This window comes from Hemitrygon akajei, chromosome 9 (assembly GCF_048418815.1).
Source record: "Hemitrygon akajei chromosome 9, sHemAka1.3, whole genome shotgun sequence".
NCBI classification, from domain to species: domain Eukaryota; kingdom Metazoa; phylum Chordata; class Chondrichthyes; order Myliobatiformes; family Dasyatidae; genus Hemitrygon; species Hemitrygon akajei.
The window spans coordinates 54,581,182-54,599,480 of record NC_133132.1 but is presented as its reverse complement, the minus strand read 5'-3'; the positions used below and the strand labels follow the sequence as shown (position 1 = coordinate 54,599,480).

Here is an 18,299-nt window from a genome sequence, read left to right as displayed (position 1 = left end):
CTCTAATCCCTTCTCATCTTCTCACCTGCCCATCAACTCAGGTGTCCCTTCTCCTTCCCTATCTCCCATGGTTCACTGTCCTCCTATCAGATTCTTTCCTCTTCAGCTCTTTACCTTACAGCTAACACCTCCCAGCATCTCAGTTCATTCCCCTCCCCCACCCACATTCTGCCTCACCTGATTTCACCTATCACCTGCCAGATATTACTCCTTACCTTCCCCCCATTTTCTTATTCTGGCCTGAAGTTTCGACAATTTATTTCTCTCCACAGATGCTGCCTGACCTGCTGACTTCTTCCAGCATTGTGTGCATGTTGCTCTGGATTTCTAGAATCTGTGTTTACATTCCCTCTGTTCTCTCCAAGTCTTTCCCTGCAATTTTTAAATCTGCATATTTCCACATTAACTCTGTATCTTTCTCCACAGCTGCTGCCTGACTTGCTGAATATCCCCAACATTGTCTGTTTTTTCAGATCTCCTGCATGAGCAGCTTTTTTAAAAACTACAATCTGATTAAACTGAAATGAGACTAGGACAAATAAGCTTTGGCAAATTTGGGAACTAAATAGCTGCGTCTAATTATAATACTGACTGGTGTAATTATATGGTAAGCCGAAAACATTCTTTTAAGTTTATAAACATAAATATCCTACTGTATTTTTCCAAATAAAATTCTGTTATCATTTCTATAGAATCCTCATGAAGTGGTCTTGTTTTTGTATGGCGTAACTTTGAATTACATTATGAGGGAGTTGTTCATTTAAAAATGGCAACAATAAGATATGTATATCCCATTAGTTCCATTACTGTTCTAAGATTTGTGTATATGGTTTTTTTTGGTGAAAACACAATTACTCTTATTCTTTTATTCCTCTTCTTTCCTTCTCCTGTTTTTTTTTCTCAAATAAGGCTGTAATAAGACCTTGATCCAAGTGGCCCCAGTAGTAACCAAAATCTGTATGTGGGAGGTTTAGTGATTTTTGCCTGTGGATTGTTGTAACACTAAGTGGCTAGATTATACTTTTTTTTAAACTATGGAAAACATGGTAAGGAAATTTTCCATGTGGTCAGGTAGATTACAGTATTGCAGCTTATTAGGAAATTAAGTATATCGTGTGTTTTATCTGCTGGAAAGTTTAAGCATTGCTTTGTTCATTATGCGATACAGGGCGGAATAGGCCCTTCTGGCCCTTCGAGCCATGCCACCCAGCAATCCCCCGATTCAATCATGGGAGAATTTACAATAGCCAATTAACCTACCAACCAGTACATACTTGGATTGTGGGAGGGAACTGGAGCACCAACGGTCACAGGAGAACGTACAAACACCTTACAGGCAGCTGCAGGAATTGAACCCATGTCGCTGGTACTGTAAAGTGTTGTGCTAACCAAGACACTACTGTGCCGCACATTTATTCAGCCATGTCTTCATGTTTTGGAGCTAATTGAGTTAAATCAGTTAGGTCTTTGAAGGTGGAAAGCTCAAATGAAAGGTAGATGGGTTACTGAATCTGGCTAAAATTCATCATATAAGCTTCTGTTTTGTTTCTTTACACTGGGCTTGCACCATCATTGAGGATGGTACGTTTATGGAATAGCCACCCATGATTTGCAAGAACAATAAAGCAATTAATGACTACATATGGTGCAAATTGTAAAAATTTAGTCTGTTGTAGGATCACTTAGTGCAAACTAAAGGATGTTGCTTCCTGTATTTGTCATGTTTGTTGTCTCATTTTGTAGCTTTACATTGTTTAGGATTACTAAGTTCTGTCCTAGTATACTCTTCTGTTCTCATTGTAGTTTAGTATCAGAAACTTGAGGTACATTGAAACTGATATGAAGATTTACACTTTAATAGATGACTTTTGTAGCAATAAGTTGCTGTAGATTTGTCTGTGCTTCTATAACTTCAACAGAAAATTGTCTCTCAGAAACAAAGCAATCTTGCTGAAAGATGCAATAACCATAGTTCTTGATAGCAGTAGTACTTCAAGTTATCAGGATTAGTCAGTGAGTGCTGCAGCAAATGGTTGTTTCAGTCAGAGGACAATGAGATTCTTTCTGTTCTGTTGACTGGTATGATAATGGTGGTGTTTTGTTAGTTTTGGGAGGCAAGTTAAAAATTTAGAGTGATGTAATATTCCAGTAATAGATTTGCTTTTTTCCTGAAAGAGACAATATCTCTTTTGTTTCCATAGAGTTACAGATTAAATGAATTTAGCCCTTGGACGTTAATATATCCTCATGAAAACAGTAGTAGGTTACCACAAGTGGGCTGAGTGTTGCACTATGAAAGAGGAGCGACCTTTCACCTAATGGGATCTGCTTTTAAAGACATCAAAGAAGAATGGATTCAGTGTCTTTTGCCAGCCATTAAGCACCAGTTTCCAGTATGTAAAAATAACTAAATATATCCTTGAGTTGGAATAAAATGACACAGTTCATTACATATATGTATTCTAGGATTGAAGGATACGAATTTTAGACGATGTAAAAGAAGAAATGATGAGTAACAGCTGTTACATTGCTGCACTAGGAAACTCGTGGAATTTACATTTAGTTAATCATCTGGAATTAAGTGAAAACAGTTATTACTAATGATTGATGGTCATAAAATTAAGTAACCTGGTTCATATAGCTGTCTGGTCCTTAAGGAGAGGAAACCCAGCACTCTTATTCAGACTGATGTGCATATGGCACTAATTCCTTATTCTTCTGGCCACACCCTCTGAAATGGCCGAGCAATTACTCAGTTGTACCATAATTGCTGCATTGAAACAAAGACTAAAACTGGCCTGCTCAGACAACCTAGGCTCCAAATCTGGACATTGTAAAATTGTTATTGCCCAGTTCTACTCACAAACATTTGAAGTCTAATATCTAAAATGGAAGAGCTGTCACACAAACTAATTAAGCAAGGTGCTGTACAGGATTGATGTCAGAAGTGTGTCTCCATGATAACTCTTGATCTCTGTGCTTCATGAACTATGAGGTCCTCTTTATCTCTCTCCTCAATGACAACATAGACCAGTCAGACTGTGTGGTACAGAACTATGCAGCCATGCTAAAAAAAGAGACCTGAGATCCCATAAAGTCTCAGGTCAAAAATGAGCAAGGATATTTTGTGCTAGCTATATGCTTTCTTCCCTCGGCTAATGAATCACTGTCCTTGCAAGTTGAACCATACATTTGGAAGAAAGGTGCCAGATGGAGTTCAACCCAGGTAAGTGTGAGATAGTTCATTTTGGTAGGTCAAATATGATGGCAGAATATAGTATTAATGGTAAGACTCTTGACAGTCTGGAGGATCAGAGAGGTCTTGTGGTCAGAGTCCATAGGACACTTAAAGCTGCTACGCAGGTTGACTCTATTGTTAAGAAGGCATATGGTGCATTGGCCTTCATCAATCATGGGATTGAGTTTAAGAGCCAAGAGGTAATGTTGTAGTTATATAGGACCCTGGTCAGACCCCGCTTGGAGCACTGTGCTCAATTCTGGTCACCTCACTACAGGAAGGATGTGGAAACCATAGAAAGGGTGAGGAGGAGATTTACAAGGATGTTGCCTGGATTGGGGAGCATGTCTTATGAGAATAGGTTGAGTGAACTTGGCCTTTTTTCCTTGGAGCGGCAGAGGATGAGAGGTGAGCTGACAGAGGTGTATAAGATGATGAGAGGCATTGATGGTGTGGATAGTCAGAGGCTTTTTCCCAGGCTGGAATGGCTAGCATGAGAGGGCACAGTTTTAAGGTGCTTGGAAGTAAGTACAGAGGAGATATCAGGGATAAGGTTTTTGCACAGAAAATGGTGAGTGCGTGCACTAGGCTGTCGGTGACAGTGGTGGAGGCGGATACGATAGGGTCTTTTTAGAGACTCCTGGACAGGGACATGAAGTTCATAAAAATGGAGGTCTCTGGATAACCCTAGATAATTTCTAAGGTGAAAGACAGGTTCGGCACAGCTTTTCAGGTCAAAGGGCCTGTATTGTGCTGTAAGTTTTCTCTGTTTTTATGCTTTTGGGCTAGGGACATCTGTGTTCCTCTCTGATAGCAGATTGGTAGCACTTCCACTTAGTTGAGCTGGCTGAGTCCTCAAAGATGTAACTGCTGGACTAGGTAAATGAGAGGTAGTGAGTGAGGCATCAGAAAACTAATATATAACAACTGTCATCAAACTTAAATGCTAATGCTGCTCTGCTTTCCACAGATGCTCCCTGACTTGCCCAGTTATTCACAAATTGGTTGGCCTGCACTTGGTATTAATTCCCTGTGCAGTACTAAAAGTATATATACCTTCAGGAGAGAGAAGTCCCATAGTTTTCTGAAACAGAATTCACTCCAGACTTTTGTTTATGCATTTAGTCTGTCTCAATTGAATCCATACAAGAACAATAGACAATAAATGAGAACTGGGATTGTGCCAATCAGATCTACTTTCCTGTTTGTACTATTGTAACACTTAAAAGTATGCACCGAATGCACTAATCCAATGATTTTTATGTTTAATTCCAAACTTAACCAAAAATATTTTGAGACATGTTCATTATGAAATCTCATTTTCAAATAGAGGATGATTTTATGTAGATCATTATATAATCAAAGTCAAGAACAGGAGTTAACTTATAACTGGAAATATGCTGCAAAAATATTAGTCATCAGAAAGTATTTATCAACTATCATAAAAATGTTTCTGTTTGCCCTGATGAAGTACCAATGAGAGACCATAGTATCAGCTTTCCAAGTTGTAAGGTTTAATTTTTGTTCATTTTGTGGAACATTTGTTTGGACACCTGTATCCCTTTGTCAAATGTAATGTACTTCAGGAGGGTTGTTCATGCGACTGTACCAGCAGTTCAGTGACTGGACAGTTGTTGTTTGGTGTTATCATCGGAATCTCATAGTAAAAGTACTTAAGAAACAAAGTTAATATTATAATGTTGGGGAATGTAGTTATTTTTTAAAGCAAAAACTAAAAAATAGCTATGTGCTAAGTGACCAAGTGGTGTTTCTCGAACCAGAAATATTGGCCAGAGATTTTGAGTAGCTCCCTATGATCTTCTTTATGGAGTGTAATGTGATTTTTGGTGTTCACCTAGGAGGACTGACTGTGCTCTGTTTAACATCTAATCTGTAAAGTGTTTTCCCCATCACTACATTCATCCTTCAATCCATCAATTGCAATCCAATTGTGAGAAGCTTACTGCCACCTTGTAGACAACAAAGACCTTTGTAGGTTTGAAACAGGGCATAAGTTTATCCCATCAGTCTGGACAGTTCTTGGGTACTGGTCAAAGGGAAGAGTAATCATTGACTGAACATCTGTTCCCAAGACCTTTTAATGATTGACAATATATGGCAAGACCTTATTTATATTTTACAATGAAGCCTTCAGTTGGGACACGATCCCAGAAATTATGAACCTCAATGTACCAGTGCCCAGATGGTTAATGTACCACACAGAATGAAATCTGAACATTCGCAGCTGAACAAATAAGGGGATTACAGCTTCAGCCAAGATCATTCAAATATTTTTTAAGTTTGGGAAAGGAAGACTGAATGAAAACATAGAATGATAATTTATTGAAAATAAAAATGCTAAAAGCAGAGAACTTAAGTGCTCTAAATCCAGTTTGGATGCTGGTAGCTCAAAACACTGATAAAAGTCAAATGATTTGTAGGACCATGTAGTGAGGCCTCAACCAGTTGTGGCAATCCATACTGGATGGAGCTTCTGTGCATTTTGTGGAGTTAACTACTGATACAGTGGTCAATTGGCAAGCTTGAGAGAAGGATCTTGAAACACTCATTCACTGTGAAGGTCTTTTCACTTTCAAAATGATGAACAACTTGAATATGTGTGAATGAAGGATATAAATAAGCTTTTTTTTAAGGTCTCTAGTATTGATCCAAATTGAAGTTGCAGCAACAAACTGAACAGAGCCAGGAAATGTCTAGTTTTTATTTGCAATGCTCATAGTACTTTGAAAGAAATTGAAGTATTGCACTCAAAGAAGATTGTACATATAATGAGGAATGGTAATCTGGACTTCAAAGGTTCATTTATTATCAAAGTATACAATACTGAAATTCTTCTCCAGGTAGCCACGAAACCAAGAATGAAAAGATCAGAAATCCCCAAATCCCTCCTCTCCATACAAAACAAATGACAAAAACAGAACAGGCACATCAATTCCCAAATCCCCCTCCCCTGCACACAAAAGAACGAGAAAGATCAGGCAAAAAACACAGATACAAAAAATCCATAAAACTGAAAAAAAAAGTCTGCAGTACGGGTCCACGTCCAAAACATAAAACCTGGGCAATGTTCTCCCTCTCTGTAGCAGAGCGATCTCACCAGAAATAAAAAGGCAGTCTTCCCTCTCCATAACGGAGTGATCTCACCAGCGATAAAAAGGCAGGCAGCCGGCGAATCAATCTCCCTTGTCATTTGAATCGACAAACAATGGAAGCTATAATCGGTGAAATGGAGTCAAACGCAAGGTTTCAGCACGCTGCCTCTGCCTCCCAGAATCCCCTCAGAGACGGCAGAGAAACATCCAAACAATCTGCAAACTGTAAATCACAGGCACCAACAGTTCCAGAATCACATTCAAGATGAAAAACAAATGTACAAGACATAAAATAAGTGAAATGTATGGTATCATTGTCTATCCAGAAGATATGAATGAAGGACTGTTGTACGTAGGCGCCGTCTTGACCGGAAAACCAGAGTTTTAGAGCAACGTTGTTCCTAAAATTTGGCCACAGATGGTATTAAAAACCCCTGGCTTTTCATGTGTTTGATATGTGAAAAATAAGTGTGAATCAATACCAAGTAAAATCACAGAAACTTCACCAAGCGTTTTTAAACACTAACACTTGCACCACTCATACCCCTCTTTACCTTGGCAGCACCACAGTTTCAAACTCTTGGGAGTGCGCATCTTGCACAACCTCTCATGGTCCCAGAACACATCCTATATGGTCAAGATAGCTCACCAACAACTCTACTTTCAGAGGGGGCTGAAGGCAGCTGGATTATGCACATCTATACTCACATCCTTCTTTAGATGCGCAGCAGAGAGTATCCTAACACGCTGCATCATTGCATGGTATGGAAACTGCACTGTTGTGGATAGGAATGCTCTACAATGGGTAGTTAAAACTGCCCAATGCATCCCCAATGACAGCCTACCTGCCATTAAGGACATGTACATAATTGTGCAGGAAAAGGACCATCATGAAGGATCTCATCCACCCTGCTCGTAAACTGTTTCTCCCAATCCTATCAGGGAGGAGGCTAAGTAGCATCCACGCCAGTACCACCAAAGTTAAAAGTAAATCAAAGTTCAAAGTAAATTCATTATCAAAATACATGTGTGTCACCATATACAACCATGAGGTTAATTTTCTTGTGGGCATATTTAATAAATATAATAGCCATAATAGAATCAATGAAGGACCGTACCAACTGGACGTACAACCAGTGTGCAAAAGACAACAAACTGTGTAAGTACAAAAAGAAAGAAGAAATAATAATGAATAAGCAATAAATATCAAGAACATGAGATGAAGAGTGCCTAGGTTGTGGGAACATTTCAGCGATGGGCAAGTGAATGTAGCTGCAAATGAGTGTAGATGTGCTCACTGGTAAGGAGGGCGTTACCTGTGATGGACTGGGTCATATCCACTTCTTGTAGGATGTTCCGTTCAAGGGCATTGGTGTTTCCATACCAGGCTGTGATACAACCACTCAATATACTCTCCATTACACATCTTTTGACGTTTGTCAACGTTTTAGATGCCATGCTGAATCTTCATAGACTTCTAAGGAAGTAGGGGCACTGTCGTGCTTTTCTTTTAATTGCACTTCTGTGTTGAGCCCAGGGCAGCTCCTCTGAAATGTTAACACCAAGGAATTTAAAGTTGCTAATCCTCTCCACTTTTGATCCCCTGATATAAACTGGCTCATGGATCTCTGGTTTCCCCTGCTCCTGAAGTCAAAACTCAGCTTGTTGAGTTTGCTGATACTGAGTAACAAGATGTTGTTGTGACACTATTCAGCTAGATTGTTCAATCTCCCTCCTTTATGCTGATTTGTCACCGCCTTCGATTCGGCCAACAACTTCAAAACAGTTACTTTCTCCCAAGCAGTAAGACTGATCAACACTCCAGCCTCAAGCCCACGACTCCATAACCCCCACCACCACTAATTTATTATTTCCTGTCAGTCACCTTAAGTACAGCTGTTTTCTGTGCCTAACGTCAGTTTATTGGCACACAATCAATCTATGTATGAAAGCTATCTTAGTAGTATTTATTGTGTTTTTTATGATTGTATTATTTATTTTATTGTGCTTTGTTTTTTGTGCTACACCAGATACAGAGTAATAATTAGTCAGTACTTGTGTACTGGAAGTTACATTAAATAATCTTGAACTTAAAAAGATATTTGGATGAGTGCTTGAACATCTACAGCCTGCACACCTAAAGCTTGAAGGTGATATTAGGCTGGGTAGCTTTTCATTTGATTACTGTGATTATGATGCATAAATGATGTGAATTTACATGATTTTATTCTATTACTGAATTGTGTTTTATAATTTGTTAAATTTCTCTGAGGACATAATGAGTAGGACAGATAAAGAGGAACCAGTAGGTGTGATATTTTTGAATTTCCTGTATGCATTTGATAAGGTGTTAAATAAAAGGTAATAGCATTGGAGGTAATTTATTTTCCTAGATGACATGTAGTGCTATAGTCAGACTGCTTCAGTGACCAGAGTTTGATTCTGGGTGAACTGACACATTCTCCCTGTGACCACATCCAAAGGTGAATTTCCTCCCACATCCAAAGATATCTTACAGCTTATTGATCAGTATAAATTAGCTTGTGGGTGAGTTTTGGAAGAATTGAGAAATAGTTAATGTTCGTGTTGCAGCTGTATAAAACATGGTAAGGCCACATTTGGCATGTTGGCTAAAGTCCTGGTCCCCAGACTTTAGAAAGAATATAGAGGCTCTCAAAGAGAGTACAGAAGTGGTTCACTGGGATGTTGCCGAGATTGGATTGTATTAGCCACAAGGAGGGGTTGGACAAACTTACTTTCTATGGAAGCTGTGGGCAACCAAATAGAAGTTTTTAAAATTATTATAGATTTTGTATAGATATTGGAGGACATGGGGGAAAGCTTAAAGGAGATGTGCAGAGCAAAATGTTTACACTGAGTGATAGGTGCCTGGAATTGACTGCCACAAGGTGGTAGAAGCCGATATGTTAGCAACGTTGAGATATTTGGATAGACATCTGTACTGGCAGGGAATATAGGGATGTGGACTATGTGCAGGCAGATGAAATTAGTTTAAATTAGCATCATGGTTGGCACAGACACGGTGGGCAGAAGGGCCTATCCCCATGCTAGTCTGTTTGATGTTCATGTGAGAGAAACAGGTTACAAGGAAGTAAGTGCAGAAATGGGATTGATGAGATTATGACACTAGGGCAAATGGCCGCCTCTTGTGTTGAAACGAAATCTGAGAATTAGCATGAATAGAGGATTGGCTAGCTGCCAGAAACAGAGTTCAGATAAATACACCATTTTCAGTTTAGCAATTTGCAGCTAGCGGAATGCTATTGGGATTAATGCAGGTGCCACAACTATTTACATTTTTTATTAACCACAGATGAAGGAACCAAGTGTATCGTAGCCAGATTTGCTGAAGATACAAAGATGGCCAAGAAAATTGTGGATGCAAAGAGATATACATTAAAATTATTCTGCAAAAAATTGATGAGTGATGTGTGAAAATATGTGCAAATCTAAAACTAAGGGGCACCATTTCAAATATGGGGTCATCCATTAAGATGCTAATAAGAAATTTATTTTTCTCAGAGGATTGTCCAGGCAGAATTGTTGAATGTAATCAAGCCTGCGATTTTAGCTTTCTTTAGAACTCGAGAGTTATACAGTCGGCCCTCCTTATCCACGGGGGATTGGTTCCGGGAACCCCCACGGATGCTCACGTCTTAGTGCGGTGGTCTTTAGGACCCAGCGGAACCCCAGACTTTATTTAACCTGTTTCAGCGCGGTGGACATTAGGACCTGGCGCAGCTCTGAATCTGCAATGTTTCTGTTCATGAAAATAATCACGATCACGATTGAAAATAAAGTGGAAGTAATAAAGCGATCGGAAAGAGGTGAAACACCATCAGTCTTTGGAAAAGCATTAGTAGACTACAGTCGGTCAATGATCGGAACAATTTTAATGGAGCATGTGAAATGCCCTGCCCCAATGAAAGCTACAAATATTACTAAACAACACAGTGGTTTAATTATTGAAATACGTATGTTTCTTAAGTTTATATGCATGGAAAGGTAAAATATATACTAAGAAAAACGTTTTACTAACTGACGCTAAATGATACCAGATGTACCTGTTCCGACTTCAAATCCGATTTAAAGACGGACTCAGGAACGGAACTCGTTCATAACCCGGGGACTGCCTCTATTTTTAAGTAATCTCTAGATTACTTATAATACCTAATACAATGTAAATAGTTGTTATACTGTATTGTTTAGAGAATAATGACAAGAAAAAATAGTCTGTACATGCTCAAACAACAAGTGCTGGAGAGAACTTCCGGGTTTTCCCGATCCGCGGTTGGTTGAATCTGTGCATGCGGAATCCGTGGATAAGAAGGGCCGACTGTATTAAAAAGGCAGAATGCGAAGTTGAAGGTAGCAGGTTTAAGGAACCATATTGCCTTTTCCTACTCCTATTGTTAATTGCTCCAGTTTTTAGGACTGTCACATCATTCTTTGATGGAAATTTGCATTTGAAAGAAGGTGAAATTGCAAGTTAGACAGAGAAGGGAACTCAGTATGGAAGCGGACCCTTTGGCTCATCTCGCCCACATTTTCCCCACATCCTTTTAAACCCCTTCTATCTACACTCTTGTCCAAATGTCTTTTAAATATTGTTATTGTACTTCCCTCAACTAATTTGTCTGGCAGCTCTTTCCAAATCCTCTAGATTGTGGTTTCCTCCTTCCCTGGAAAAAAGAATGTGTTCACCCGATCTATGCCCTCAATGATTTTATACATCTTTACAATATATACTCTTGGTCTCTTACATCCAAGGAATAAATTCCTAACCTGCCCTATAGCTTAGATTAGTAACTCTTAAGGTAAATGTTTGTTGCAATAACTGATGCTAAAATCACAAAACAAATCACAAAAGGGCTGTAAGGGCCTGCTACATGCTTTATCACTAAATAAAATAAATAAATCATACAATGATTTGTTTCCGTGCAAATGTCCACAGTTCCTTTAGAACCAATTAAGCAATTAATGTTCTGTTTTCTGTTTATTCAAATGATTGCTCAGTTGGTTTTATTGAGTTGATCATGAGAGGTTTTAACTATGAGCAGAATCCCTGTTGATTTACTAATTATGAATGTGCATTAAATTTGCTGTAAACATGCTTGAAAACTGACCAGTAGAAAAAGCTGGATATTCCACATTTTGTCTATTTAGAAGAATGTAGTGAAGCACATTTTGTGGTAACTTTCACAAGGGAATTGGATATTAAGTTGGTAAGAAAACTAAGGGAGGGATTTGTGGGGGAATGAGAGACTGGGTGGCTGTTTCAAAGGATAGTGGCTGAATAGTTCCCTCCTATACTATATCATGATGCATTAAAGACATGCAGCTAATCTTGGATACAGGGTTTTCTGACTACATGGTGATACCCAAAATGTGGGTTGGTATATCACAAAAAAGTCACTGATCTGTATAATTCTTCGGTATTACACATTATAATCTGGAAACTGGATGAATATTTGACATTTGATGCCAGGTATATGAAAGGGATAGAACAACATAACTGCAGTGCCAGCAATGAAAATACTAAGTAAAATTAAAGAATCTGTAGATGAAAAGATTGGCTTTAAGTGAAGTGAATTTTTGTTAAGTTCTGGAGCACTAGAACACTAACCCAAATGTTTTTTTTTGTCTGTCTTTTCTACAATGTGCAGCATCTGAATGGCTGGAACTCCCAGAATCCAGACTGTCTTCTGCTTGTTATTAAAGAACTGGTACAGCAGTACCATAAATACCAGTGTGATCGACTCCATGAGAGCTCACGTCTTATGTTTGAATACACAGCACTGCAAGAGGGACCTGAATTCGGAGACAATATGGAAATCTATGCAGGGAGAAAGAATAATTGGGTAAATTTGTTTTGATAATAGTAATTGTAATAGAAATAATTCATTACATCTTTAATGATAGCTTCAGAAGAAGAGGAGACTTGCATGAATATTCCTGAGCATCTTCATGCCACTGCCTTTCCAATAATTTGTATAGTCCACGCTCAAGATTATACAGGTGGCCCCCGTTTTTCGAACGTTCACTTTATGACAGCTCGCTGTTGCGAAAGACCTACATTAGTACCTCTTTTCACTAACCAAAGAGGATTTTCACTTTTACAAAAAAAGACGCCCGCTTTATACATGTGTTTACCCCAAGAAAGACTACCATGACTGTGAAACTTTATGCAGGCAATTGTGTGCGTATGTGCCGATTTTTTTTCTCCAAATTGATTTTGGCTCGCTGACTTCCTGATTTTGATAAGTGAAACTACACCGTACATAAAATATTTCTACTTTATATAGCTGAGTCTTTATCATATCATTCCTGCTTTTACTATATGTTTGAGTTATTTTAGGTTTTATGTGCTATTTGGTATGATTTGGTAGGTTATTTTTTGGGTCTGGGAATGCTCAAAAGTTTTTTCCATATAAATTAATGGTAATTGCTTCTTCGCTTTATGACATTTCGGCTTACGAACGGTTTCATAGGAACGCTCTATCTTTGGATAGCGAGGGAAACCTGTACTTAATATTGCTGGAGTATAACATCATGCAACATACTCCATTTATTTTAACTTCTTCAGGTACCTGCTTGCTCAATATAAAGTAGAATGCAAGCTACATATAATGTGATTAAACTAGAATCATCTGGGACCTTAATAAATAACAGAGCCAAAGTTAATTTCTCCCTAACCGATGAGATTTAAAGATTCAAATAGAAATAAAAGTCTCAGAGGAAGTGGATAAGTGAGAGCTGCTGTAAAGTGTGGTAGGAAAAATGGGGCAAGAGAAAGAAAGAGAAGTTGCCTGACCTGCTAAGTTCCTCCAGCATTTTCTGTGTTGATAACATTACCAACATCTGTTTCTGAGCATTTCTTAATTTAAGGATGAGAATACTTAAAATTGACAATTTATATTCTATTATAATAATAGTATATTCTGTTTAATAACACCATTAAAAAGATGCTTGGATAGGTACATGGATAGGAAGGGTTTAGAGGAATATGGGCCAAATGCAAGCAAATGGTTAGCATAGATGAGTGAAGCCAAAGGGACAGTTTCCATGCTGTATTAGTCTATTACTACTCAATGATCCTAATTGATTTTTCAGGAGAAAGACTGAATACTAATTGTTCTCATTCTGAACTGGAGAAGCTGGCATAGCCTTACAACTGTCACATTTTTGAACAAGTTCTTGCTCTCCAATTACCAAACTTGATTTTTTTTTACTATGTTCAATTGGCAGTTAGTGTGTAAATCCAGCAAGTTATTTTAAAAAAGGCAAGGGAGGGCAATCAAAGTTTGGAATGACATAAATCATTTGGCAAGTTCTAGCACTTCAATACTTATAAGTTTTTCTTAATCATGTAAATTTGCTGAACAAATTGCACATTGACAATGGAATTCATTTGTACCAAAAAGTACAGGGTAAAAGACACCCTGTACTCTCTATTTGAACATTGTTTGACATGATCTTTCTTCCACCATAATAAGGCAGCTTAAAAGTCCCAATCTCGCTGCACCTTTGTGCATTTACTATGCCAGCCATGCCATGTTTATGTTAGATTTTACATTTTTAAGAGTATAGGCAAAAAACACTAGTAATCTTCAATAGGCTGGGTTAATGTCTAGTAAGGAACAGTGTTTACATTTCTAATTATCTTTTCATTGTAACTGTAAAATGTTACAGATGTAACAGATTTTAAACAAGTATAGAACCACAAAATAAACGAAACAAGATGTTTGCCTTGAGATGAATGGAAGATGGCGATAAAATGATATATCAGATAATAGTGTGTGGCTAAAGAAAGATGATGGTTGGACAGTTTTTTCTTAAAATAGGTAGTTTAATCCTCTGAGCATATTCCAAACTGAGTGAGACTGACTCAATCTCTAATTTTTAAAGCAGAATGTCCAAATCAATATACATTTAATATTGCATATTAAAGATGTATGTATGTTCTAAAAGTTGAAGATTTCCACTCTTTCCACATCTTTAAGAGTGATCAAAAGTGCTTCACAACAAATTAAATGCTTTTGATGCACCGGAATTGTTATGAGCATGGCAACATCCTATAAAGAGTTATAAAAGATATGATCTTATAGTCTGTTCTTGTCAAGTTAGCTTGAACTTTTGTAGAGCTGACCTGTAGATCCAAAGAATAATTACAAAAAATACATGATAATAGAAAATGGATGTAGAAACTAAACAATAAAAACACAAAAATTGAAATTAACTATTAAAAAAACATCCCTTTCATAATAACTTGCCGGATTTACACATTAACTGCAATTGAACCTAGCACAAAAAATCAAGTTTGGTTATTAGAAAGTGACGAATTGTTCTAAAGTGTTATAGTTAAGTTACTGTCAGTGAAGGGGTGAGTTTTCTAACATCATGAGCTTACTCTACAAGGCCCTATACTTGTGTTAAAATTTATAGTGAAATATTCCCTAATATTTAATGAGAGCATGGGTTATTTTAATGTACACAAATAAAATATACTGTAATAGTTTAATTTTTTTATTGTAATTAACTTATTAATATTTTAATTTATTTTTAACATTTTTCAGTCATTTGGTCCTTAGTTCTTTTGAGCTGGCAGCATTCATGGATTGCTATTTGTATTAATTCTGTTTGTACATAGAAAGATAAAGTGAAAATTATTCATTTTCCATACATAATCTTAATAAGCTTGCTTACAATGTGTGTGTGATGAGACAGAAAGCTCCATTAACATTCTAAGTCCTGCTTTGCCATACACTAAGTAACACAATATAAGTGCTCTATTTCACTTCAGGGAATGTGCAATGCCAGAGATGCTATCTTTCAGATCATGCTCTCATCCATTCCTTTCCTTTCATAAGGGTGAATAATAATCTCATTTTTTGAAGGACATTCAATAATTTTCTAGTACTATGCTTATTAACATTTCCTTTTCAGTCAAGACTAATTAATCACCAGATAATTTGTACTGTATCCTACAATATTTAATATATGCACTTTACTTTGTTTATGCATAATTCATTTGTAGATTTAATTCTTAGTTTTTTAAGTTATTGTGTGTTATGTGTACTAATGTGCTTTACCCCCTGGTCTGGAGAAACATTGTCTCGTTTAGTGATATACATGTATATAGTTAAATAACAGGAAAGTTGACCTGAGTTGTCTTAACAGATTTTCATCTCTTTATTGTTTATTTAGTATTCCTAACTCCAAATTGTTGTGCTACATTTTACAAGACAATATATAAATTCAAGTCTATAGGCTACTTTATAGGCTTTCTTGGGGCTTTTTTGATCATATTTATGTTGTTGGAGAAGTGTAACATTTCTAGAATAATGCAAAAAATGCCATTTCCTTCTGTTCAGCCAACAACATAATATTCTTTAAAAGTTGTCAAGTATATTTTAAATAACGTATTTCAAAGTGCATGTAAGGCTTTAACTTTATCACATTCTTTTGTATTTCTGTTGAGCTGCATGTTTACTTGTAAATTTTTCATCAAACTTACTATACCATTATTAACAAAAGGAAATGGATAATTTCAAAGGCAGCTGAGAGCAGTAACAGAACATATATTCCAGAATTATATGGTGTTTTTAATGATAACTATATTGATGTTGTCAGTGGAAAACTGTTAATTACCATTTACTAGGAACAATTTGTGCATGCATGAATCTCTCCATTTGTAGTCAGATGATCTGCAGTGACTTCTACTCTCAAGCTATTAACTGTAGAATTTACAGTTATTTGCCCATGACCTGAATCCTCAATTTCTTTTTCCCTATCTATTTGTTGCCCTTTGGTAACATAATCTTCAATCATCTAAGTCAGCTTATACATTATTGTTATTGACTCTTAACTTTTTCCTGCCTGTCTCAAAGCTACCAAACTCATTTATCAGGCTACTTCTCTTAAGTTCTAGTCTTTGTTCAAAAACATTGTTAAACTTTGATAAATTTAAAGCTTTTTGGAAGAGAAATTCCAACTTGAGTTCCCTTCAACTTGAGGTCCTTCGATGTTTTGTGCTACTGGCAAGCTGAAGTCTCACCACCATGATTTTCGGACTCTTATCACAAACTTGCAATTCTCCTTATTAAACCTGGTTCTTAAATTGATATCTGACAATGTTACCTGCCTTCTGTGTCTATCATCTTTGCAAAAATATTCATTTTTTAATTTTGATTCTTTAAGACTCAACAGTTCCAAATCCTTAAGTGCCCTGAGACAGCCAAAAAGGGTGGAACCTATTTTTGACATTTTTGGAAATGTTAAACCTCTCCTTTAGCTTTACAAAGTATTGACTTATAAGGTGGGGACATTGTGTAGAGATTGTACAGCTACATCATGGTTTAGATTCTAGTTTTATCTTTAATTGTGTTTTATTTCTGATTAGAGGTTGTGATATTCCTTTACATTATAGTACATTGTTACGAACCCCGTAACTGGGTATCTTACCAGCAAAGATAGGAGTATCCGTTGGAGTCTGGTGATACTATTTTTAACAGTATTTATTAGTAAAAATACACAAAAATAATATCAATGCAAATATACAGATAATATACGTCATCAATACTAAACCTAAAAGTGCGGGTATAATAATAATCAATAAGAAATAAGCTCTATCGTTGTCTAGAGGATAATGAATTGTCCGATGGAAATATAAAGTTCAGTTCAGCTCATGCAGGCTGCGGTAGTTGTTGATCGTGGTGTTGCAATTGTTGGAGAGAGAGAGAGAGAGAAAGCAGTAACAGCTATTGACTTGCCGACTTTCCTTTTACGATCTTGATCTGTCGATGCGTTGTTGTTGGGGCCATTCACGTATGACCCCTCCGTCCTTTAGCTAGACCGTTCTTCCGTGGCGGACTCGTCACCCAGGCAAGGGTGGACACACACACACACACAAGCCCCCACCGGTCTCGTAGTGTCTCTCCTGGTGCGTCTGAGGGGCATTCCCCGGACCTTACTTTTATCCCCACTCACGGGGTCTCAGGTGTCAGTCAGGTTGGGATGATGCAACACATCAACCAGACCACTCTGGTTGCCCCCTGAAGGGTTTCAATGAATAGAACAGTACTCAATACACAATTTCTTCTCCAAGAGACAATAGCAGTAATCAGTGGTTCCGTTACACTTTTGTTAGGAGGAGACATTCCACCTTTGTGTATCCCTGCATTGTCTCTCTCTCATTACTGACATGAGCTGTTTATCTCTCTCGTTTCCTTGGTATCAGACCCGAAATAATAGCGATTTTGCGATTCTCAGAAAAGGGGGGGGGGCGACTTTGCACCCTTCTGCCCATCAGAGTTGCTCTTCATTCGTAACAACATGCTCTTGAAGGACAATTAGAAATTGAAATTGAAAATAGGAACAAAAATATATCTATTTCTGCCCTTCAGATCCACTGCAGTATGATCATGGCTGACGATTCACTTCAGTGCCCTATTCCCATTCTTCGTAATTAATACTGTATATCTGCTTCCTTAAATATTGTTTTGTTACTGTGCTTCTGTGATGGAGAAATCCACATGCTCACCATCTGTTAAAAACGTGCTTTCCTGAACTCTGTTCAAAATGACATACTCCGTATAATAAGGTCATGATCTTCCAAAATTATTTTTTCTCCCCTCCAGTCTCTAGGAATTTTCCCAGATTCTAAAGAATTCTGGAAGATCGTGACCTTAGAATATGGTTCTGGACTCCCAACCATTAGGAACATCTTCTCTGCATCTACTCTGTCTCATTCTGTTAGAATTATAGAAGTTTCTATGGGATACCTCCTCATTCTTTTGAACTCCAGGAAATATAGGTTTAATCAACTCAAAGTCTCCTCGTACATCAGAGTTCCCATCAAAGGAATCAGTCTAGTTGTTTGTTATACTACTTGTATGACAAAACATTCTATCTACCTCAGATAAGAA

General features: G+C 37.4%; 1 protein-coding gene across 1 annotated transcript in view; it reads left to right on the top strand.

Annotated features, from left to right (window-relative positions):
* The window catches only part of babam2 (BRISC and BRCA1 A complex member 2), a 189,150-nt gene that overhangs the window by 55,852 nt on the left and 114,999 nt on the right, over positions 1–18,299 (top strand). The window contains exon 5 of the mRNA XM_073056025.1: positions 12,039–12,233. Coding sequence (XP_072912126.1) covers positions 12,039–12,233 — 195 coding nt within the window. The remainder of the gene's footprint in view (positions 1–12,038; positions 12,234–18,299) is intronic.